General features: G+C 39.8%; 3 protein-coding genes across 3 annotated transcripts in view; 1 reads left to right on the top strand and 2 right to left on the bottom strand.

The window, feature by feature from the left end:
* On the top strand, positions 1-1,621 carry exosc6 (exosome component 6). Its single transcript, XM_063477737.1, has 2 exons — positions 1-380; positions 948-1,621. The coding sequence occupies exons 1-2, from the start codon at positions 103-105 to the stop codon at positions 1,492-1,494; spliced, it is 825 nt and encodes a 274-aa protein (XP_063333807.1). The 5' UTR covers positions 1-102; the 3' UTR covers positions 1,495-1,621.
* Positions 1,622-2,866: 1,245 nt separating this feature from the next.
* Positions 2,867-9,740, bottom strand: psme3ip1 (proteasome activator subunit 3 interacting protein 1). The gene is made up of 7 exons (XM_063477733.1): positions 9,665-9,740; positions 7,963-8,094; positions 6,475-6,573; positions 5,301-5,422; positions 4,838-4,971; positions 4,070-4,155; positions 2,867-3,875 (listed from the first exon to the last, which is right to left on the bottom strand). The coding sequence occupies exons 2-7, from the start codon at positions 8,087-8,089 to the stop codon at positions 3,628-3,630; spliced, it is 816 nt and encodes a 271-aa protein (XP_063333803.1). The 5' UTR covers positions 8,090-8,094; positions 9,665-9,740; the 3' UTR covers positions 2,867-3,627.
* An 8,806-nt stretch (positions 9,741-18,546) lies between these two features.
* cpne2 (copine II) overlaps positions 18,547-24,996 on the bottom strand; it is a 49,912-nt gene continuing 43,462 nt past the window's right edge. The window contains exons 15-16 of the mRNA XM_063480510.1: positions 21,357-21,593; positions 18,547-19,787 (exon numbers count right to left, since the gene is read on the bottom strand). Coding sequence (XP_063336580.1) covers positions 19,680-19,787; positions 21,357-21,593 — 345 coding nt within the window. The 3' untranslated portion in view covers positions 18,547-19,679. The remainder of the gene's footprint in view (positions 19,788-21,356; positions 21,594-24,996) is intronic.

Below are 24,996 nucleotides of genomic sequence, written 5' to 3'. Positions count from 1 at the left end.
CCTTCAGTGTGCGTATATTAGCGGAAGCATTTCTCCAGCATGCTATGTTTCTAGGGGAAGAGATTTCGTGCGGGACCGGTTGCTTGGTTCATTTACTTCAACATGCCGACTGACACCAAACGTGTTCGTGGTCCAGAAGTGTCTCAGAGCCCGTCTCTGTTTTCGTGCGATCCGGCGGCGGTTCTGCCCTCGAAGGGGCCCAGAGCGGACGGTCGGCGGCGTGATCAGGTCGACGTCCGGCCCGTTTTCGTCCGCTGTGGCCTGGTGAGCCAAGCTAAAGGCTCCGCGTACTTAGAAGCTGGAAACACCAAGCTGATGTGCTGCGTTTACGGCCCCAGAGAAACAGACCGGAAGGATGAGACGGATATGAAATGTGGAAGGTATGGAGTTTGTTTGTTTAAATATTTAAGCATATTGACTGCTCTAACAACACAACAAACAAAGAAATAGTTTTCTGCTGATTAAACTGTGAAGTCATAATAAAAATACAGCCTGTTGTGTCTTACGTGGATAGCAGAATTTTTGGATTTTCTTTATTTCCCCCACTGTTCTGAACTACACATGCGTGAAAACTAGTCTAAACTTTAATAAACCACAAACAATTGAAATGCAACAGAATTTAAACTTTTGCCCAAAACAGTTGCTGGAGACATTATTGACTTAATCCAAATGCAGCACATTTTTTTTTTTTTTTTAGGAATAAAACGCTTTTTGACATATCCATAAATCATAAATGTGCACAAAGAGGCAACTCCTTGTGTTTGAAAAGAGTTTTTGCATTACTTCTCACTGTGAACTATTATTTAGTACCATAGTTAGTTTGAAAACTGAGCTTATGTGGGTATGCCATAAAGCATTCAGTTTGAAGTGGACACTGATATCTGTGACAGTTTTAAAAAAAACAAAAAACAAAAAAAAACCCCACAACTGTTTTTCTCTGTGTCCAGATTGACTACCGACATGCGCTTTGCTCCATTTTCCTGCCCGGAGAGAGGCTCCTGGATTCAGGGGAGTCAGGACAAGGACTTTTCCCTGATGTTACATGAGAGCCTGCAGCCCGCCATATGTCTCCACAAATACCCTCGCTCTCAGATCGAGGTCAACGTGATGGTTCTTGAGAACAGCGGTTCAGTTCTGGCCCATGCCGTCACATGCGCCTCTCTTGCGCTTGCAGATGCGGGGATCGAAATGTATGATCTGGTGCTCGGTTGCTCCATGCGCCAGGATGGCACCTCCTATGTGGTTGACCCCTCCTACATGGAGGAAAACGGCTGCAACTCAGTGAGCTGTGAGAACCAGGGTGGTCTGACTGTCGCATTCCTTCCAAGCCTGAACCAGATTTCTGGACTACAGTCTGATGGAGAAATGACTGAAGAGACTCTAACCGCTGGAGTGAGGACCTGCATTGAGGGATGCTATAAACTGTACCCAGTTATCCAGCGTGCCCTGACGAAGGCTGTGCGCAAAGCTGCGCCATCACAATCAGAGAGCTGAGTGAACCACGAACTCCTCCGTTTATAGTCTTTCCTGTAGATCATTTCCAATCGTTACTAAAGAACATGATCTATTTTTCCATGTGTGGTATTAGTTTATATATTAAAAGGAAAAATATTAACTCTGAGATTCGTCTCTTTGCATTTCCTCATTAAATTATTTAACGGTCTATATTTAATGTATATTCTTCCCAGGATTTGAAACTAAGTGCTTCCCACAACACTGGAGAGAAAGGAGAGAGAAATTGTTCAACTGGTATATTTTTAGTAGGTGCACTCTGGCAGTGCAAATAGCCTCATAAAAGCAACATACGCAATATAATTACAGATGGATTTGGTCACAAAAAGTTTGTCAACACCTTCTGTCACAAACAGAATTACACAATTATACAACCCTCTTTTATTTTGGTTTTCATTGATGAATCATAAATCATGTCCACAGGTCATACCCAGGGCCACAATCCCGAGTACCAAACTGAGACAATGTGTTATTTTTTGGCACCAAGAGAGCGTTTGCCAAAAAGAGCTTAGTTATTGCAGGGCATCATAGAGACATATCTCTGCCTTCTACATGCAGAGGTTGTCACATGTTGCTGGCTTAAAATGTAAGAAACAAAGTTACGTTTGGTGACACAGATATGGTAATTATCTACAATACAGAATAAAAATAGAAAACACTTTATTGAAAAAGCTAGAGCCTCAGAGATTTACATTAGATTATTCCCTGCCTGTCAAAGTGTAATCAGTTGTTAAATATGCATGTTATTTTAGACCACCTCTTTCATGCACTGTATTGCCAAAAGTATTAGCTTGTCTGCCTTCACGTGCATATGAACTTTGGTGACATCCCATTCATAACAGACTGAAACAATGTAAAGCATGTTTCTCCTTTCTCCTCACAAAATTCTTACTTTAACTTACTTTGGAAAATTCTGGTCAACATTATCGACCGTTTGATTCATATTTGATAACTAAAGTGTCCACCCTTAAACTGGTGTGTTATATTCATTATTTATTCTGAATTATTCTTAGTCACTGCAACAGGTCATTCCACTAGTTAAGCTGGTTTGGAAGTTAACATTGTAATGTGTACCCAACTGTTTAAATGTGAAGAGAGTTGTTTACCATTAATATTAATATCATGCAGCATGATATTGTGACTGGGGCTGAGGCCCCCAAAACATCAAATCTTGATTAATCCCTGTCTCTTTTCCTATAACCTCTCAGAAAAACAGACATTTACACCACTCTTTAGAGGCACCAAATTAAAAGGAATAATCATGCCCATTTCCTAAACTTGAGCCATTTTTAAAACTTCCTGTAAATATGTTTCTGTTGTACTCTCAGAAACTCCAAAGTAAAACATGGCACAACACAGGGAAATCTCTTTATTTATTTCTTCTCAGACGCCCCAAAGTCTGAGACAGCAATAAACAGTCCAGCATCTTCCCAGAATAACGCAACTTTTAAACAAACATACATTACTTCACACAAATAAAAACAGAATTTTTCAATCCAAACAGACTCAGCATTCAACCCAAACGCAGTCCTGCTCTCACTCCTCTGCTGCAGATAGCTAAAAGGTGTGAGTCATGTGACAGTCTAAAGCAGTCTCTTCCTTGCTCCACAGCTGTCAATCACTGTTCCCTCAGCCAATAGCACAGCTTGCAGCCGTTGTGGCTTGGGTTGGGAAGGGAGTGTGGGGGGGCAGGATGTCATCAGGGTAGGCAGTGCGGGATTGGTTGCTCGGCTTAAACTGCGTGACATGCAATTGAGGGAAGGAAGGGTGGAGGCGTCATGTTTGGGTGCCACAATTGCAAAACAACACAAATAGATACACAGATTTAGCTCATAATAGAGTTTAAAGTTGGTTTATTAGGGTTGTATCACTGGGCTGAACTTTGATGACGAAGAGCAACAGTTAAACTCACAGCTGTGAAAACAACAGGAATTCATAAAATGTTTGCTTGCTGTGTGTTGCAGGTGTACGACTTACTTGACAATAACTCCTGTTACCTGCAGATACGCCTCTATAAATGACTTTAATCAGTTTGTGTGTGCATGTGTTATGTGAGGACACCTTTTCTAATTGCTGCCAACATGCGTCAGTTTGTGTGTGGATGCTGCTGTGTGTCTATCTGTAGGCCCTGTTGTGCCGTGGGTACGGCGACATAATTGCGTCCACGCTACCTTCGCTGTCCGAGCTGCTGTCAGAGTCGCTGCTGCCAGAATAAACGCAGAGTCCTGGTAAAACACCGACACACACGGCCGCTGACGGCAAGTGTAGCATGCCTTGGCCGGAGCTCAAGGCGGCTGAGGGCGGCTTTGCAGTGACGCCAGGGACTGTCTGTTGATCTTTGGCTCCTGCTCCGCCCCCCTCTTCTGGAAAGCACAACTTAAGTGTAAGACCTTGTGCCAACATACAACAGTCACAGTGATTTGAACTGTAGGAAAGAGAGTAAGAGTGGTCCACTGAATCTGCATCTATTTCCACTTTTTAACAGGCTCACAGGGAACAAACTCCACTGTATATTATATGAGCTGCATATTAATGTGTTTTTCTGGCTGCTGCCCACCTGTGTGTTTTTCTCCATTTCCTGTCGTTGCTGTTGTTGTCGTGATTTCCACTTTCTGTTTCTTACTGCTGTCTGATTGTGAGGAACTTGGAGAGAGAACAAAGAGATTAGAAAAACAAGACTTAAAGCTGATCCAATCAATATTTTTATATCAGCAATTTTGTGAAATTCCTGAGTGTGGCAATTATCAACAAACTCTGTCGGTGCTGTTGAAACTGTTAGTCTCTTTGAGCTCTGTACTTTGAACATAAAACATTAAAGTTCTGAGCCAGACAATAAAGAAAAGGAGACAAAGTTAGGGCCTAGATGGTGAAAACACTGGAGTATTTAAAAAAATAATTTTCCTTTATTTAATGAGAAAGCTGAAGTCATTTTCAATAGTGTGTCCTGAGCAAAGATAGCATTAAGTCAGCATGTTTATAAAGAATCTCCACTTTGAGACCCAAGAGCCTCTGGCTACAAAGTAATATTAAAGGATAGTCAAATTTGGATTTTGGCAGGTGGAGGGCAGAGGCTAATGGCAGCTAAAAAACAAGGCAAGGCAAGTTTATTTATATAGCACAATTCAACAGCAAGGTGATTCAAAGTGCTTTACAGAGACATTCAAAAACAGAAACAAATAAAAAGCATGATTTAAAATGGGGAAAAAAAAAGTTTTAAAATTTAAGCTTAAAAGTAAAACAGTGTGGATTTGGTGTTTTATTCAAATGCAGCTGGGAACAGGTGAAAACAACAACAACATGTTTTAAGGATGGTGCATGTTCATACTTGCGTCTCTTTACAGCTCCAACTAATAAATGGGCCTGTGACAGGTGGCTGGTCCTGTGCTCCACCCCTTTAGGTGCCACCTTCTTTTCAGGCTCTCTGCGGCTCTCTGCAGATGCTTGCTTCACTAGAGCGCTGTGAAGCTACACAGTTAAGGTGGAAAAAAAAAAACCTCCTTATGGGGTCCTAGTGTGGAAAAGTGGGGGATTAAAAACTGAAGGGAGACACCAGAGAGCAAACTGGAAAACTTTACTCAAACAAGTAAGAATATGAATGTAAAACTCAACCTCAGAAGTAGAAATCTTGCTGTGGAGGCAGTTCCTATTTGAATGAGAGTTCGAATTGCTATTGATTTTAATATAACGCAAACTTAAATGCAACTCTCATTCTGGTTTTATGTTTGCATGCTGGCTTCTACGACTCCAATCTCAACCGTGCAAGTGCCCTGTTTGAATATGAAGGATATTCTGTATTCCAACAGCTCCTTTTTCTCCTCGTCCCTGCGTTGTTTCTCCACCAGACACTGTTGCCGGGAGACCTCGTCCAAGAAACTGCTCTCATCCTCGTCCAATCCCCTCACCATGTTCTCTGTTACCATAGAAACATACTCTCAAACACATGACAAGAGAGTGACTGCATTTTCCCGAAAACAAACCAGAGACAATCTGCCTTTAAAACTGTACAAACACACAAAGTAGCGTCATCTGAGGAAGCACTGAAAACAAAAATCTAACATCACTTGCAAAAATGTTGAATATGGAATTATAAATGAATGAACTGAAGAGAGCTTTTCCAAATAAGCTCTACATAAAAACTGTGGGTAAGTTGTCTGATACTCGAAGCAGGAGATTAAATTTCAATGTTTCCCTTAATATAATCATTGCTTCCAAGTTCTGAAGACATTTTTGAAATCTTGAATTTCATCAGAATTAAAAGCACCAAATTATGGGAGTAGTTATTCCCATTATTTTGTTGGGAGAAGAACCTCAATTCCCAACCAGACATACAGTGGTGTGAAAGAGTGTTCTTGAATTTCCTTGGATCACAGTGTGATGTCTGGCTTTTAAGGATCTTTTGATCTACTCCACTTTAATCTCTTTTTCCACACAGGTCAATGTAGGTTTGGATTTTTGCCCCCTTAATAAACACCTTCATTTAAAAACTGCAATTTGTGTTTACTTGTGTTATCTTTGTCCAATATTTCAATTTGTTTAATGATCTGAAACATTTAAGAGTGACAAACATACAAGAAAATCAGGAAGGGGCACAAAGTTTCACACCACTGGAACTCTGATAAACTCTTCAAGATTAAATCTACAGACTTTACAAAGTTTCCTCAAGAGCCAAAGACAATTTTACAGCTGATTAGGACTTGAATTAATAAGTGATAAGATTAATAAGATTAATAAGTTAATGATGTCTAAAAACAAATGGTGGCTTGTGCTCTAAAAAGCTTAAGTTACATTTGCTATGAAGCTGTTCAAAAACAACCTTTAGAAACTGAATATTAAAGTGTACTGACACATACTGCTGATAATGCATTATTCATTATCTCTTACATCACAGAATTACAGAAGAAAAGTGTTCATTCAAACCCTAATGAAAAGTGGAGCAAGGCAAAAACACCCACAAAGACCTACTGAATTTAAACTGCTCCTCATATTCTTCTTGTTTCTTGTCTTTCTGTTCCTGCAGCCGCTCAAAGAGGGAGCGTGGGTCATACTCCTCCTCTGGGACCTCTGAGAAGTACAAAGGACAAATATAAAGGGGTTACATACACAGTGGGACATCCTTTAGAGGTTTGGTATAGTTTTGGATATGTGTTCTTACCTATGGGCTCAAAATGTGGTCATAAATATTTTGTACTTGTAAATCAGGATTTGTATGTGTAAAAAAGATTTGTGTGTGCGTAAAAAAGATTTGTGTGTGTAAAAAAGATTTGTGTGTGGACTTAGCCAAAAAACCCCTGCAAGTTACACGTACAAATTTTGACCCTATTTTTCTTCCTTTCATCTGATTGGTCAATGTCATGTCAATCACAAATGTAACAATCCAATCAGAGAACAGATGGGTTTGGCTGTCGGAGGGGCACTTTTTTTGAACTGCAGGTCTTTGAAGGGAATAAATGCCCTTTTACATGCCAACCCAGCGTTTTCCTTTATCACCACGAAGGAAAACAGTCTGTGGTCGTCTGAGTTTGGTGATTTTTGTGTCACAGGTCTACGTGCTTAATACAGGGACTTCCACAGCCTTTTCAACAGCGCTGCGGACCGCGGGGGGGCGGGCAGTGTTTTGGAAATGACAGTCTTCATTACAAAGCTTTCTTTGTTATGAATTAGCATACATGTTTTTATTGAACATTTGAAGAACTAGCAAAAAAAACACGAAACTCTTGTAGAGGACATAAAGTCAGAGATAGAAACCACAAGGAGCAGGTGCATCTAGTACAGGTAGAGCTGCTGCAAAAACCCACAGAGCCCAGCAGCCAGCGCAACAAATTCTGGATCCTTTGCTTTTAGTTAGCAGTTAGCATTAGCAGCACATCCTGCTTCCGATGTGAAAGGACTTTTATGCTGCGCACTGTGACTCACAGCAATGGTCCCGGGTCAGCCCTGACTTTGTGTTAAACTAATCCTAAAGTAATGATGGTATTTCTAACCACTGACATACCACAACTTTATCCTTTCAACAGCTGCTGAAAGTTATCGGACCTAGCTGCTATCAGATATTTATATAGAGATCCTCCAGCTTCAAACTGTATTACCCTTCAAGGACCTGCAGTTCAAAAAAGCGCCCCTCCGGACAGCCAAACCCATCTGTTCTCTGATTGGATTATTACATTTGTGATTGACATGACATTGACCAATCAGATGAAAGGAAGAAAAATAGGGTCAAAATTCGTACTTGTAACTTGCAGGGTTTTTTTTGGCTAAGTCCACACACAAATCTTTTTTACGCACACACAAATCTTTTTTACACATACAAATCTTTTTTTTTTTTTACACACACACAAATTCTTTTTTTACACACACACAAATTCTTTTTACACATACAAATCCTGATTTACAAGTACAAAACTGATTTACAAGTACAAAATATTTATAACCACATTTTGAGCCCATACTTACCCTCTGGGTCGTCAGGTTTTCTGATTTTCTCCCATTCCTCCTGTCTCTTTTTCCTCCTCTCATCAAGCTCTGCTTCAGACACAAACTTCCTGCTGAGGTCGACACCTGCTCCTTCTGCTCCTGCCATTACAACTGCGCAACATAAAACACAGAAATTGGCTGACTCTTATATTGCGCTTTTCTACTCTGAGCACTCAAAGTGCTTTCTGTGTAACATTCACACTCCAATGGACGCACTGGAGAGCAACTCTCAGTTAGTGTCTTGCCCTAGGATTTTGGCATGCAGACTGGAGCAGTCGGGGATCAAACCACCAACCTTCAGATTAGACGACCAGCTCTACAGCCACACAGAAGCTCTGAATACCATTCTAAAATGTGTTGTCCCATCTCCGCACTGGACACAGACCATTTACAAGCGACTGCTCAATCAATACCTCTGGGTTTTCCTCAAAGAACACAGAATATTAATTGATTCTTGACATAGCTCAGCAAAAAATAAGTCTATTCCATTAAAATAAGCAAAACCCTTAAAAGACTTTGTAGCTGACTACTGCCAATTCCCAATACTTACAAGTGTTAATTGTTTACAACCACCTGAGGCTACAGTCTGCTGAATAAATGTGACATGGTACTGTAAAACACAATGGCATCACTAGAACAGGTTTCTGATGAAATATGCATCTCTGCATTAAAAAAAGAAAAAAACAATTACTACGTGTTCCAGCTGTGCCCTTTAGGGGTCGCCACATCAGATCAACCATCCAGGTCTTGTTTGCCCAGCTAACTTAGTCTCCAAACCGCTCAGCCTGATCGATCCCTCGGACATACTCATTTCTAATCCTGTCCCTCATGGTCACTCCCAGTAAAAATATTAACATCTTAAACTCTGCCACATCCAGCACTGCCTCCTGTGTTTTTGTTGTCAACATCTCCAAACCACGTGTCATAACAGGTCTCACGATAGTTTATTTTGCCACGTTTCCTGACAAATCAATTTACTGGTTTGCACACTTCCTGCAAAATATTTTGTTGACTTTAAAAATAAGGTACAAAAGATGAAAATGGCCATCACGTGACAGCTTTCATTGGTTGGCATTACAGCAGATGGTATTAAGCCTATTATTTTTATCAGTTCATCACATACAAAGCAATAACAAGTGCAACAGCTGGACAACCACAACACCACTGCACAATATTTCGACTAAGCTGTACCAATCTGCGTGGTTTCTGGCTTTTATTTAGCCCTCTGATGAATATGAAGATTGAAGCCATTTTAAACTTTAACTGATGTGAAATAAGATGACGAGTGAATTAAGTGAGAGATCTGCTTAACTGACCGAAGCTTTTAGTTTATAATGGGCCCTGATGATTCACTCACTGTTACACAGAACAGCGAGAACAACGCCAGCCGCTACACAGAGTTAGTCCCTTAAAGCTGTGGACACACAAAGATTAAAGGAAACACTCACACACCTGACCTCTTGCCTATATAGCAGAGCAGCAAACTCTGAACTCGCAGATGCCTTGTGCTTTGCAAACCCGCGGCTAACGTTAGCTTAGTTAGCGTTAAAAATAATCTTTAAGAGCAACAGAACATCATGTCAAGTCTGAAAAGAAACATTTTCAGATGCATGACCAAGCAGTCTTTAGTTTAGGACTGCCTCGTATCAAGATTAAAGACCTGTATGTGGATAAACCTTACCAAGATCCAGGCTTGTCGCTAGATTAGCGCTCCAGTTTAATGATCTTTGTGTCACGCTGAAGACGGCTCGTCGCGAAATACGGCGTTCGAATTAAGTTCCGACTCGCTTTTTTGTTGTTAAACGCACGCTGCTCTGTTTTCAATATATGTTAATAGATTATTTTTATTTATTTTTTTTTATCAGAAAAGGCCTACCGAATATTACCGATGACCTAGATTTATTAGTAGACACAGTTGTTGTCAATTATTAATTAAATCTACATCGTGTGCTTCTTGCGCGTACAATTAAAGAGTCCCTTAATTATACGCACCATTTGTAGTTTAATTTTCCAGAAAAAACAAACAAACCAAAACCTCAAATAAATAGAGGTCTAAACAAAAAATATACAAAACAAGACGAAATAAACGTGAAAATAAGAAAAGACTAAAGCTTTTCAAATAAATTACGTTTGCAGATAAAACCGTGAATATACAGTACAAAGTTGTATATATTCGACCTTCCCTGTAAGTTTGCCTTCTCAGATTAACTAATGAGTATAAGTAAACCCATTAAAATAAGATTGTAAGCAGTTACCAAATTGATCACAAGATGGCGCCTAAAATCCATTAATGAGGTCCAAAGGTATCTCTGGAGGACTGTTCAGCTACATTTTAAGGGTAGATGGTAATTTATTTTACTCGTTCGTCTTGTTCACGATGACCTCTTGAAATGCCTTTTCGATTTAAGTGACAGATTCCACATGATGGAATGTGTACGTTTAGCAAGCGGCGCCCACAGGCTACAGCCTCCTGTGTTGCTAAAGCAAAGTCCAGTTTAAAGAAAAAACGATCCTCCACTCACTTAATTTTTTCCCTCTGCAAACACTTTCTTGGCTAGTTTAAAGTTATGGCTGATAGTTTGAAGTGTTGCTGGACAAATGTAGGAAACATGTAGTTTCATTTGTAATAAATGGTTCCCATTTTTGTCCAGAAGCATGTTATGCTTTAGGGTGTATGGGATTGGCAAGTTGCTATCACATGACTGTACAGTACCATGAAGTAACCTTCAGTTTCACTGTCAGATCCAACCCGTTCTTGTGACATCTGCTTTCAAAAAGCAAAAAGGATGATAAGTATAACACAAGGTTTGCAGCTTCTTAAACATGACTTCAAAAGCCAGTGGATGACATCACTGTGGCTTTGTGCAACTTTTACAAGCCAGACACTGGCCTCACATCATGCAAACACAATTTTTTGGGATTTGTATCAGTTTTGATGTTTCGACTGCAACGATAAGGCAGCAGCTAGTAAACGTATGCAAGCATGAAAAAAAAAGATTTTGTACAGGCTAAATAAAAGTAGGGCTGCCCAATTATTTGTATTTTAATCACAATCACGAATTTGGCCTCCCGCTATTTAACGAGCATGGCTCCGACTGTTGAAACTCAAATCAACAGGAAATCAGACGCTCCCTAAAATCAGTGCAGCACCACGTGTGTACATGTACCGATCACCGCTGTTCCCTGCAGCACGCAGCTTCAAGTTTCTTAGATGCAGTCTGGACACAAATATACAACGAAATTTAAATGCCACTACAGAAAGTCACTGCAGAGGATGAAGAGCTTGCCCCTCAAAGCGAATCAACATCTAAACTATGGCAAGTAATAAAGAAGAAATCAAATGCAACGAGTGCCGTGTGTTTGCAACACAATGTATTCAAACTGCACAAATTACAGCAGAATTAATACATGAATGCGAAGAAACACAATGCAATGCTAACGTGAATCATCCATCAACTCAGGAGTCCATAATAGTGAACCTGTAGGCTACAGCGCGCGTCTGTGTATCCGTCCACATCACAAAGACGCACTGAAATCACCAATGCAATTGCATTTCATTCGGTGTCCAGTAGAGCTGGGCGATATAAGATTTTTTCATATCACGATATGTTCTTTTCATTTCAGGCGATAACGATATATATCACGATATAAGCCAAATAACTATATTTGTAAGATTTAAATGTGCCGTTGCTAACAAGTAAAATGTGAAATAATTAGCAGCTTGTTTTAATTTAAATATTTATTTCCCATAATAAGTTTAACAGGGTAGATGTACTTAAGGAACATGAAACTTCAGTTTCAGATAAATAAAGGCAACTATTGCAAACTACACAAAACGCAGCCGCTAAAGCGTTTAAGTTTCAAAATAGAACAAACAAAACAAACTACTAAATTGTCAATTCCACTTAGAAAAAAAATATTAATTCTAAAAATAAATCTTAGTTTGTTTTACAGAAGAACAGACAAAATTGACTAACTTTTGTCAATATCAAATAAACTGAGAACTAAAAGGAAATTCTCAATCTCTCCTTGTTGTATAGCTTAGCTTTTCAAACAGTTTTAACAGTTACTTTAGTCTGACAAAAGCCGAATGACGAATTAGCGCTTTCAGTCAGAGATTGAGCATGCACCGGTTTATTGTATTTCCAGACTTGCTTTCGGCACAATTTACAGTGCGCACTACTCTGTTTTTTGTCAGACTTGAAATAGCCGAAATACCTTCACACTACGGAACTTCTATGGCCCTTCCGTTCGACAAGCTCTCCGGCATTGGAACCATCAGTGTTTTTTTCTTCGGCAACCTTCGCTCACGCTCTCGGTTGATTTTTCTCTAGTCGGCAAACTCATTTCCTTCATTACCCGGGCAGCCCGGCTGCAAAAACAAATACACATGTGCGCCTTGGCACTTGTGCTGTACGTAACAAGTCACGTGACGTGATGCTGCGGCTGTGATTGGTTCGGCTCTGCGCTACTTAATTTGGATTGGCTGTTCTTTTTTTTCTTTTATTAAGAGGACAAGAGAGATGAGACCTATCGCAATAGTTAAATTTTTCTATCGAGAAAAAGTTATTTCGCAATACATATCGTTATCTTCTATCGCCCAGCTCTAGTGTCCAGTGAGCACGGCGAGTAACGAATCTTTTGAGAAAGTGGTCAGCCTGATAGACAACAGATATGTTATCATTCCACCAAAGTGGTAATACCTGTGTGTATTTTCCCAGCTGGAGCAAAAGACTTTATGTTATTTATCTGCCACTTTTAATTTATAAAATTTATTGAAAGATTTGTACAGATGTAAAAGTAAAATTCTGTTTACATGACAACAATAATGATATTAATACTTGTATGCATAATAATTTGTAGGCTTTAAAAAAATCCAGTAGTTCTAAATACAATAAAATGAGATAAAGGAAAAAGAAGGACATCTGACCCCAGCAGTGGGGGCATGTGGTGGCCCTGTTATGCTGTGGTTTGGATCCACTTGTGTTTGGGAAGGGTCACTGCAAGTCAATACACAGCTGTAGGGAGAGATAACCTTTTCCTTAAGATGAAACATTTATATCTTGTTGAGAGTGGTTTGATGAGTATCCAAATGATGTGAATCACACGCTGTGGTCTTGATAGTCACCTGAATCCAACCCAACAAAATATCTGTATTTTGATGTCTCTCCACGGCCATCACCAGGTGAAAGAATATGTGTTGGATGATTGTTGTTTATCTCTCAAGTAGAGTTCCAGAGAATGCCAAATTCCAGTGAAGCCACCAACAGCTATGACACTTTCTGTTGTTTTCTTTTATTCATCCCCCATCTGCATCTGTGAATAATTTCATTTTTTATGTTACATAAACAAATAACATAATACAAACTTGACTCTGATCCTTCAGTTTTGCAGAGACAACAAGATAACCACACTGTTTCCCATCCACATCCAGGGCCAATCAGTTACTGATCAGCCTGACTTTCATGGACCCCCCCCCCCCAAAAAAAAAAAATATACAAACACACTCACTGGGAGAACATGCAGACTCCAAACAGAAAGGCCCCAGCTGACCAGAAGCAACAGTGCCAATCTCTGCATCATGCCCTTGTTGACTGTCTGTTTCTGTACAAATGTTAGACGTTAGTTTAGATTTATAACTCAAGAGCCAGATCCTACACCACCAGAGCTCGGCGGTGTGCGTACACCTGAAATAGCTTCAGAAATGTTTACTTTCCCGATGTGGCTGGTCTCTGAGTATTTCAGCCTCACTGTCACCCTCTCTCTTTGTCTTTGGAGACACACATGTTTCTAACCGAAAGGTTCTCTGCAGATGAAGAAGAGGATGGGTTGTCGTGGAAACTGAATCATAGGCTGGTAGCTACGGTGACAATTGCATACAGTCATTTGCTGCTGTGAACACAAAGTGCACACAGTAACAGAGGTGCAGACCTAAACTAATGCTGTGGAAAATCAGGAAGATTCTATAGTTTGCATATACACACTGGCCAACTGTGTGTTCACTGCTCAACCTTTGTGCACGTCTGTCTCCATGTTCTTCTGTCTCTGCATCGCGACCCTATTTCACGTCTCCTGAGCTCTGTCCATCTCCTGTTCTTGTTCTCTTTATCTATGTCACCCTCTCTCCCTCGCTCTGCCTCTCTGCCTGAGTGCTTTTCTTAGCCCATCAGAATTGTGTCACTTTCTCCAGCACAGTAATGTAGAGATGTGATGGCTGCCCCTAAAGGGAGCACAGAACCTGTTGAATATTCTGCCTTTCTACCTGCACCTGAGCCCTGCTCTTTGCTCCCTCTCCAGGGCTCCATTATGGATTATTCACCTTAAATTTGGTTTTTTGCCATTGCAGCTAACATTCTCAGAAAGTGTTGCTGAAAGCTGGAGCTTCATGGAAAAGGAAAACCTGTAATTACACTTTTTTTTTCATATTGTACCCACTGGAGGAGCAATGCAGTTTTCTCCACACTGGTAACCCGAAAGGCTGAAAATTAAGCAGAAAAAGTGGAAAAGTCAGAAACTGAAGTTCATCTGATGAACATATTTAGAGCCTTGTACACAAAAGGGTTTAAGTATTTTTACTTAATGTTCATAACAACCGTCTTGGGGTGTATCTTACTTATAACTCACTTATTTGGATTGTATTAAAGTTTGTTGGAATGGTTCCTGTAGCCTTCAGTTGTCTTCTGGGACTCGTTTTGTGGTGTTCTTACCTTTTAGTGCATTTATAATGGAGGTATTTAAAAAATAATATGGCTTGCTGTGAAGTACAAATGGTCCAAGAAGTCTAGTATTTTTTAAAATCTGTTGCTTAACAATAATTAGTTCTCTGTGTGTGTTGGAAAGGTTGGAAATTGAAAACAACAATCCTGGTTCTGTCCAGAAGTAATAAAATCTGCCTACCAGTGATTGTAAAATGTAAAAGTACACGCAGAATTCTTGTGACTCTCTTGTCAAGCGCACACAAGACAAAGAAAATGCCTTTGCATTTCATCAGCAAATCTCACTGTTCAAGACGTTACAGTTAAAGGGTCAGATAAAAGTCATTAAAAAAGGAAGTAGTGTAGGCTTCCACTCTCAGGTGCTCAGATGGACAAGAAAATATGTAAGCGTGCACAAGAAACAATAATAACAGGTAGACTACAGATTGCAGTCATCTGAGTTATATGCTTTTACCCCTCCCAGTTCAAGCGCATAATCCAACAGCTCTGGCTCCCATTAATCGATATTGACTGTATACATCACTCGAGCCTAACAATAAGTAATTTTACATGTTTTTTTGTGTTTAAGCCCTGTATTCATTCAGGTAGATGAGGCTTGAGGTGAGGAGGATGAGGGTTCATTTGTGTTTTCACTTCTTTGTTGAAGGTAACCCCTTATAAAATGGTACGATCCTTCACATCTCAAGTCAGTAAGTGCAGACAAAAGTTAAAATTTGCCTCCATGACACACGAACATACAAGTTCTCTACTCATTCATCTTTGTCCTACCACATAGTAAGTGGCTGGTCTCTACCCACACACATTAAATATGATTTGGCAGAATGACAATATCCATCTCAGCCACTGTATTCAAGATAGTGGGATAACATGGTAGCTTCCAAAAACTGCCACCCACTCCTGTCTATTTTAAATTGATTAATTCCAAGTTTGTTTGTTTTTTTTGTTTTTTTTTTGAGAAAATCAGTTTGTTGGAAGATGTAATTACACTCTCAATGTACCTTTAAGGGTACTTCAAGTTAACAAGTGATGGTTAAGAAGAAAATTAATTACAAAATGAAGATCTAGAACTAAACTAGAGAAATCATTTTCACCACACACCTTCTGTTATATTTCTAACAGTGCAGTTTGGTGACAGTTCCGACAGCTTTGAGATGTTTTGTGTTACCACTCTGACTTAAAAAAAAGAAGCAGCGAAAAAGTCCCAGTTGTTCTAGGTAGACTTTGTGCACAGTTTTCCAAGAATCTTAGCAGGTTGCTTCTTCTAAGTATCTTGTTGCACGAGTCTTTTGTGGATTCAAGCTGTTTCAGTGTCTTCAGTATCTTCCTTGAAATCCGGACTGACTTCAGGAAGTTGACATCAGTGCTCTGTGGGGATCAAACCATCTGTTGTCGGACTTCTTGTTCTTCTTGTCACTGCAGGTGGTTCTTTATGACTGTATATGAAAGGGCCTGTTATCTGTCTGCACAATACTGTGGCTCAGAATCAGACTGACATGGGCGTTGAATTTAATGCGCAAAATTGGACTAGATCAAAATTAATTTGGTTAATTGGATTGTGGGATGTGTATTCAGTTCTCATTAAGATCTTGGCAGGAGAACTGTACATCTGGAGCTGAGCTCAGCTAGCTGACTTGAGATTGAAAACAGGGTGACAGTCAAGGTGTGAAGATAACATTTAAATTCTCTCAGTGTGTTAATGAGCTAAACATTTAACATAGAATTTTTCAATTCTCTTTAATGGATTAAATTTTTGCTGCTCAAATAAGAGACTCAATCTCAAAGCCTTTAGAAACATAGTTTGTGAAATGGGACTAGAAAGTGATTTGATCTTGTGATGATGGTCAGAAACAAGTGTTTCAGTCCATCTGAGCTCAGTTCACTGACATCATTAAGGATGGCATGGCTGTCTTAGTTTAGTGTGGTGCCGCTGTAAAAAGCGTTGCTATGACAACCTGACACACAATTAATATACGAAAATGTCAATAGGTAATTTGCATTTTGAGGCAAACCACACACACCCAGGAGCAACATTGTTTTTTAATCTGGCAATTATTACATACAGTGTGTCCAAGGTAGTTTGTATCAAAGGCAGAGGTGTTAAACCACAGGACTATAAAATCCACAGTCTGTCCACAGAGGTTCAAGAAGTTTTTTTCCTCACTACAGAGAGGAAAAAAACTTCTTCTTCTTTCATGTTTCTAAGCTGCCAAATTAGTGAAATTAGTAGCTGAAATTAGTCTCCTTAGTCTGTTTAATAGCGGCGGGCTGTAATTCATGATCTCTTGAGTCTAAGCAAAACCAATGGGAAAAATCAGAGGTGAGTCATGTGGAGTTAAAGACAGGCCTGGTATAAGTGTCCACCACCCACATCTCTGTGTCTGTAAAATTTGCTCTTATGTATAGAGGCAGGTGTAGAAGCTTGGGGTGAGTGGACATCTATTTGTATTTATTTGTTTCTATGTGGTTGCTTTGCTTTAAAGGTTGCATTTCCTCTTCTGTAGTAATTTTGTATCTCTTTATAGTCACCCTGCATCACTGGTGTTAAACGTCTTATTGTGGTCCTTTTACACTGCGTTGTAGCTGTTTCTATGTTGCATAGCTTCAGATAATTTTGTATCTCTTTGTGGGTGTTTGTTTCTAGTTTTTTTGCATCATTTTGTGGCTACTTTTTTTGTGGTTATTTTGAGAATATTCATATAGCGTTATTTCCAAAAGCTGTAGATAAAAACATAATGCCATCCAGCTTTCCTCTTATCCAGTCATGTGGGTCATGTGAGTTTATTTCTGTTGTTATTAGGCAAGAAGCAGGGTACACCCTGGAAAAGTTGCCAAACTGCTGCAGGGCTAACACATGGAGACAGACAATCATCACATTAATGATCAATTTAGAATGACTAATTAATCTAACTCTGTTTATGTCTGGATTGTGGAAGAAAGTAGGAGTACTCGGAAAGGTTTCAACTGGATTTGAACCCAGGACCTTTATGCTGTGAGCCAAACGTGCTAATCAATGCACCACCTGCAAAAACGACCACCACTGCTGCCCCAAAATTTGCTGTGATTTTTGCACATTAAAGTTGATGAAATTTTATTACTAAAAAAACCCCATTTCAACAACACTGGAAACAATTCTGAAAAACACACCGGATCGAGCATTTTACATCTAATTTGGTTAACTGACAAAAGTCAGCAACATGAGTATAAAAAGAGCAACTCAGAGAGGCAGGGGAATCAGTGGGCAGGGTTCACTTCTCTGTTAAGACCACATTGTTAAAGATCACAGGTCACATTTGCATTCAGAGAATATGGAGAATTTTTTAATATATAAGTGAGAAGGATCCAGATAAATGCTGAATGGCTGTGATCTTTAGGTTCTTAGATGGTAGTGCTTTAAAAAAAATTCAGAGACTTATAAGTGCACAGCCTAGACTAGTGCACAGATCTTTGGTAACTTGCAATCTTTGAAGACATCGTTAATTCTGTACCAAGTGTTATAGCAACATGTGCTGCTGTCCCGACATCATTTTCAGGGAAGTCAATGTTCTCCACATTATCAGAGTGTGGCTCGGTACTACAGTTCAGAGCTGCCATTCAATGAAAATATTTAATGGACTATAAAACAAAGAAAATGCAGCTGAAATCATAGATCAACCAGGAACAGGATAACACGTGGTTTCAAAGTTACAGCATCATACTGCTAGTCTCATAAGTACTCAATGGAAGTTGTGCAATAGGCATTGCACAGAGGCCAAGAGACTTTTCCTTTAGTTTATTATCCTGAGTGTGGACATAGACACAACTTTATAAAATTAATAGCAACACATTTAGTACAAAGATGCACAGCAATACACATTTCAGTTTAATTACACGATTCAGCACTGCATAAAAAGTACATTAAAAACATGGCATAAACATTGGCTTCTTATAACATAAACAGTGTCATAGAAATATACATTCGATATATGCATATCAGAACCTTCTCCAGTTGTTAAGGCTGTGACAGCTGCAGCCTCTGTCTTTATCACGTAATACTTTCTTTGCTTGCAACAGAATCTCATAAAATATTTACAAAATCTGGTAAGTACATAATTTGAGGAAAAAAACCCATCATGCATTTGTGATCATCAGTTTGTAAACAGTGAGTAGATACTGGCAACATGCAGGATGAACTTAAGTCATAAGTAAAATACACAGATTTTGCAAAAGCTAGCAAAACGGCCTACTGAATACACTCAGTGTCCAACATCTGTCCTGTGGTAGTGCTACAGCTGCCAGTATGCCTCATTCTTCTCTGGTTATGTCCTCTTTACTTCACCAAGGACAGTGGAGCATTAAATCTGCCTCCCAGATAACTGCTGATCAAAACTTTTAAACAGAACCCTTCCCCCTGGAGGGTTAAATAAATGCTGCTCTGTTGCGACTCAGTGTATGAGTCCATAACACATGAGCACAAAAGCAAACAGCTTTCATCTGATATGCTACCTCAAAAGGTACAAGAATAAAGAGGAATCAACCACTGATACAGTTCAGCTTAAAGAGGACTTCACACAAAGGAGTTGTATGTATCACATGGTATCAATCACAAGACACATACACATGCAAAAAGCAAAAGAAAAAAAATACATCCTGATAAGTTAATTTATTTTCCCCTAAACAGGCCAGTGTTTCACCTGCATTTTATCTGCACATTTTGGACATGCAAGGTACTCTACACATTATCATCACTGATCTGTGTGCTGGAAAGACTGAAGAAAGAAAGAGTGTCACTTCAGATGGGTTTACACTGAAAACTGACCAAACATTCTTTAATCAGTGAAAACTTAGAGATGTCTTCAACGTTGGATTTTTTTTTCCACAACTAATTTTTGTCTACTGCTGACATATACTGTACAGTTTCGTTCTGTTTTGTTTGTCATTAACAAAAAGGAGGGGTTTCGTCAAGCTCTTGTATCTCTTGTGGGCTCTCGTCTTCGGGGCGTCTCACTCTGGTGCTGGGTTAATGGGCGGTAGATTCCGCTGTTTAAAGTACTGGGTGACCTGCTGAGGCAGCTCAGCCAGAACTGACTTAGCAAGGGTTTCCTTGGGTGCCTAAGAGGAAGAGAAAAAAACAACACATTGGGTTTTAGATTGAATAAAGTGAAGACTTAAAATGAGACATTTTCAATCACGTACAGAAACCTTGGCCTTTTTAATACACTCACCGTGAAATTGTGTGTGGAGTGTGTTCAAAACAGTCGGCTTGTGCATTAGCCATTTACCCTGTCACTTACTAAGTGCAATATGTGTACAGCGTCCATATGAGTGAAGACAGAATTCTTAAATTGACCATAAATGCATAATAACTACTCTTACTTTTTATACTACTAAGTGTTGCGGTATTGTAGACAAGTTACCACTAAGCACATTAACTTGTTCACCAGTGTGTGACAATCATGATGACAATGTAGGATCAAGTGAATAATGCCCCAGTCTCAAAGGCTTAGAGACCAGTCTATGACCATCTGAAGACCACTGGTTGTGAGAGGATAAATGAATATTCCCTGAGTGACTGCAAGTGGTTGCTAGAGGTTGATGGCATTCGCTGGGAAAAATAACAATTTGATAAATAAAACTGAACTAAACTGAATTCAATGCGTCAATGATGTCATGTGGTAAAGCTCAGTATTTTAAAGCTAATGCTTTGGCTGCTTTCACCTTACTTATAAATGTTTAATTCTTTTCCTTATTTCCTGTAATCTCTAAACAGGTACAGTGACGGATGCTCTTAAGTAAAAAGGTTGCTAAGTAATATCTTTATACCAAAAGCTGTACACCAGTCTTCATAAAGCTCTAAACACTCTGTTTCATAGATTTTTCTACTGTTAATATGGCCATCTCTGCCCAAACCCCTGAGGTGCAGCTAATCAAACTGGGAAACAACACTACCTTAGTGGAGCCCAGGACCCATCATACTTAGCTTGAACCAAGCATCAAGTCCCATTTTAACTTGTTAAAAAAACTGTTAACTTTCAAAGTAGCACTATACAACCCTAATGATAATAATTAGTACAAAAGAATCTACCCTCCCAGCACAGCTTATCAATCAGGTCACTCTAATTTCCACATTTCCTCTCTGTCTTAGGCTTCATTTCTCTCTCTTCCTCTCTGTTCAGTCAGTTGCTGTCTCTTAACCTCCCACCAACAATCTGGAATGAAGCCAGTAAACACTGTCTGTTCCTCCCACTACAGAGGAAATCAACTCGCCCATCATCAGCACACACACACACACACACACACACACACACACACACACACACACACACACACACACACACACACACACACAAAATAAACACATAAAAAGACGATGACAAAATCCAAAATGCCCTAATGAGCCCTCCTGTGCACAGCCTGAAAATGTGCACACACTAATTAACCAGTGTGCTGACCTGCAGCAAACATTTATGAAGCCTCATTAAAATGAACACATTTCAGCAGGCCTTGTGTATTATGTGAAATCTGCAACATTATGAGAAGAAACTGAATTTTTTTTATGTAAACAGAAAGAATTTCGGGTTACATGTATTCGAGGGCAGCATCAGCCAATTTGGAGAATAAGGACATATCAGACTGGGTGTTTATACATATTTGTGCGTATCTACTGAAACCAATACTTACATTGCGGAAATCCCTGAAAGGGACAAACTGCACAATATCCCGAACAGCCTCCTCTCCTGTGCTGGACCTCAAAACGCTGGCGTCCCCATCCAGGAACTCCATGGCGGCAAAGTCGGCATTGCCCACGCCGATGATGATGATGGACATGGGTAGCTTAGATGCCTGCACGATAGCGTCGCGCGTCTCATCCATATCGCTGATGACACCGTCTGTTATAATGAGCAGTGTAAAGTACTGCTGCAGAGGGGAAGAAGGATGGTGCGAGAAAAAATGAGAAGAATTAGCAAACAACAAAAAGTTATTTTTAGTTGAGCTCTTGAAGATGAATCTACAGCTACAAAAAGACTTGAAACACAAATTCAGTAATGATCATTATGCTGTGAATAATGGTAAACAGAGTCGCATATTGCGGATGAAGAGGAAAAAGAGTGCTAGAAAAACAAAACAAAACAGATATTATTACGAGTGATGGCGAAGAAGAGTCAAATACAACGCAGAAATAAAGCCTTTCTGCATTTCATCAAGCTGAACTCCATCTGAACTCCATTTGTGCCAATGAAAAGACAAAATCATGACAAAATAATGGTAGTGAAAGATAAATGGCTGAATTTATTGTAACTTAGTTTCGGCATTAAAGTAAATTCAGATCAATTCAAGATTATTTCTATAGCATCACAAAAACAGTTGCCTTAAGGCACTCCAAGATAAAGACTACCATATTATTGAGACCCCAATAAGCAAGCAACCCCCAATAAGCAAACACCTGGCAACAGTGAAAAGAAAAAACTCTCTTTTAACAGGAAGAAACCTCTGGCAGAGGTTCAGGGTGGGGCAGCCATCTGCTGTGCAGGAAGTGAGAAAAACACAAAAGAAAAAATAAAATAATTTTTCTTTCTGTTTTTTTCCACATGGTCACGGACGGGTTTCTAGGCCTGTGTGGCCGAGGCTTTCGTTCACATTTATCACACCGTCCTCATCTCCGTTCCAGGTCCAAAATGGCTGACAGGTTTATATGACGTGGCCAATAGCCACGCGTTTGCAAAACCTAAATGGATGTGTCCAGTTAGATGCAGCCAGTTATGAGGTGACGTGAGTATGGAGAGAGAACAAAAAAAAAGGTAAGCAATGAACTAAACCGCACTATAAAACTCCTTAAACGAAGAAAAGCTGCTGATTCCCAGAGAGAGATCACAGGTAGTTACCAAAATCAGTGGCTGAGTTCTAAAAGAGTAAGAAAACTACAAAACAAGAAACAAGTAGCCAAACAGATGAGAACAAGACTTGTGGATGAGCATAAAATTATTTGCATTGTAGTTGCCTCCCAGGATGCTCCCAGGAGATTACCTTCATGCTAACTTCTAGTCAACTTTAACAAAATTCATAATTCAAATGTTCACCCTCTATCAAAATATAGATATGAATGTAGCTGAGGACCCCTGGCTGACCAAAGCACCTTTGAAAAATGGTGGGGGGTGGTGTTATGAGTCCAGCATGTATGGGTGCAAATGTGTCTTTGCTGACAGAAGAAAAACAATAAGGATGCATCAAAACTCAGTGGACGACGTTTCATCACTGAGCAGGATGCAGAATGTATTTAAAAAGCTACATCTCCAATAGTTCTTTCTGTGTTCTGATGCAAATGTATTTTAAAAAAAGAAGAAGCTAAGACTACATGCTTTAATGTGGGATTATTTTATAACAAAAAACCCAAATAAAACTGTCCAAATACATAACTGCTGGACTATATCTCTCTCTGGCACAAAATAACATGCATCAATTCTGCATAATGAAATGCAAATGGTTGTCCTACGATAAGAACAGACAAGGTGACGATGCACACTGACTTTTCTTGGAAGAAAATCGCACTTCCACGTGACACGCAAACAGCCACACACGCGAGGAGGACTCTGAAGCCTGTCTCTTTAATGTGCTAACAGCAGCGCTCATTAGAGAATCATTATCACACAGACAGACAGGGTCGCTCACACACTGAGGCACGCACAGACTGCACTGGCCTGCAGCCTGGGTGTGTACGCGTGTCACTGGCAGGAGCGTGATCATACACACTCGCACAGTCTGCAGTCGCAGGTTCTCTCATTATCTGAGAAACAGAAGCGCCAAGGCTGAGGAGCAGCTGATTTGTGAAGCCTACCCACTGACTTTCTCCAACACACACCAGTCTAACCAGTAACTCAGCGTGTAGCCTGCACGCGCATTTGTGCTGCAGCTGTTACATCCTCATTGTCTGTTATTCCTTCCTAATTTCAACCCGTGTTTGAACTCGCTGTAATATAAGACAAGAAAAGGGTCTGCAATCATTTCCTTACAGAAACAAAAGGATTCTGGCGCACAACACACAGACGAGTACAAGCCTTTGTGTATTCTGCTCATGTATTTTTTCTCCACAGGGTGACAGGGTACAATTAGGGACAAAAAGCATCGTGGGAGCATAATGATACCCAGCCACTACACTCTCGTCACATATAGGCAGTAGAAATGCCAGTGGATATGTACTGGAGAAGGACATGTATATGTTTAAAGTTTGTAGATCCCAAACTTCAGCGAGTGCTGCACATCTATATACTCATACCAATGACAACATCATGTGGAGCCTTATGCATGAGAACACTGTCTTTACTCTGGTGCTTTTTGTTTGTTTTTGTACACTCTATAGTGTTTATAAAGCAGCAGAAGAGCAACGTGGCATAATTCTGTTTTTGACACAAAGATAAATATCATAAAAGGAAGTTACGATAAATCATAAGAATGAGTCGGTCCCGGTGTTCAAGGAACACTCTACCAAGAAACGCTGCCAAAATAGAACGTCTTTTTTGGATGTGTCAGAGAGCCTTAGGGTTGCTCTTATTTTGGGTTTTAGGTGTTAGCTTCACTGACATATAATAAGCCACTGGAAGTACAGCATGTTGCAGTTCAGTCGTTTTTCTGCATGAAAGTCAATTCAGATCAGGCAAGCTCAGCTGAAATATGCTCTTCATGACTTTTTCTGCTGCTAAAGGTGTTTGGGATGTATATGTGTCTCGAAAGTACCCAGCATTACAGTAGAACTGCTGCAAGCACGACTGCGCTTATGATAAGATCGCTCAGGCTATCTAAAATTAACTAAAAATAAAAGATAAATAAAATAAATCATAAATAAAATTTTATTTATATAGCACCTTTCTAGACAGAAATCACAAAGTGCTGCACATAAGATAACAAATAATAAAAGGGTAAAACAGACAATATAAAACAGGCAGAAATTTAACCAAAAACAGTTTTAAAAAGGTGAGTTTTGAGTTGTTTTTTAAAAACAACTACCGAGTCCACAGTTCTTAATGTATGAGGGAGAGAGTTCCACAGTCTCGGGGCCACGGTGGCAAAAGCTCTGTCACCCTTAGTTCTCATTTTAGTCTGTTTTATAGCAAGTAAGCCCTGATCAGATGAACTCAGGGACCTGCTAGGAACATAGGGCTGTAGCAGATCGGAGATGTAGGGAGGTGCCAGTCCATGCAAGGCTCTAAATGTCAAGACCAGGATCTTAAAATGTACTCTAAATTCAACAGGAAGCCAGTGTAGCTGAAATAGCAATGGTGTCACATGTGAATACTTGGAGGATCTTGTCAAAAGTCTAGCTGCAACG

The sequence above is a fragment of the Pelmatolapia mariae genome, linkage group LG7, assembly GCF_036321145.2.
Source record: "Pelmatolapia mariae isolate MD_Pm_ZW linkage group LG7, Pm_UMD_F_2, whole genome shotgun sequence".
NCBI classification, from domain to species: Eukaryota; Metazoa; Chordata; class Actinopteri; order Cichliformes; family Cichlidae; genus Pelmatolapia; species Pelmatolapia mariae.
This window is presented reverse-complemented; position numbering and strand designations above follow the sequence as displayed.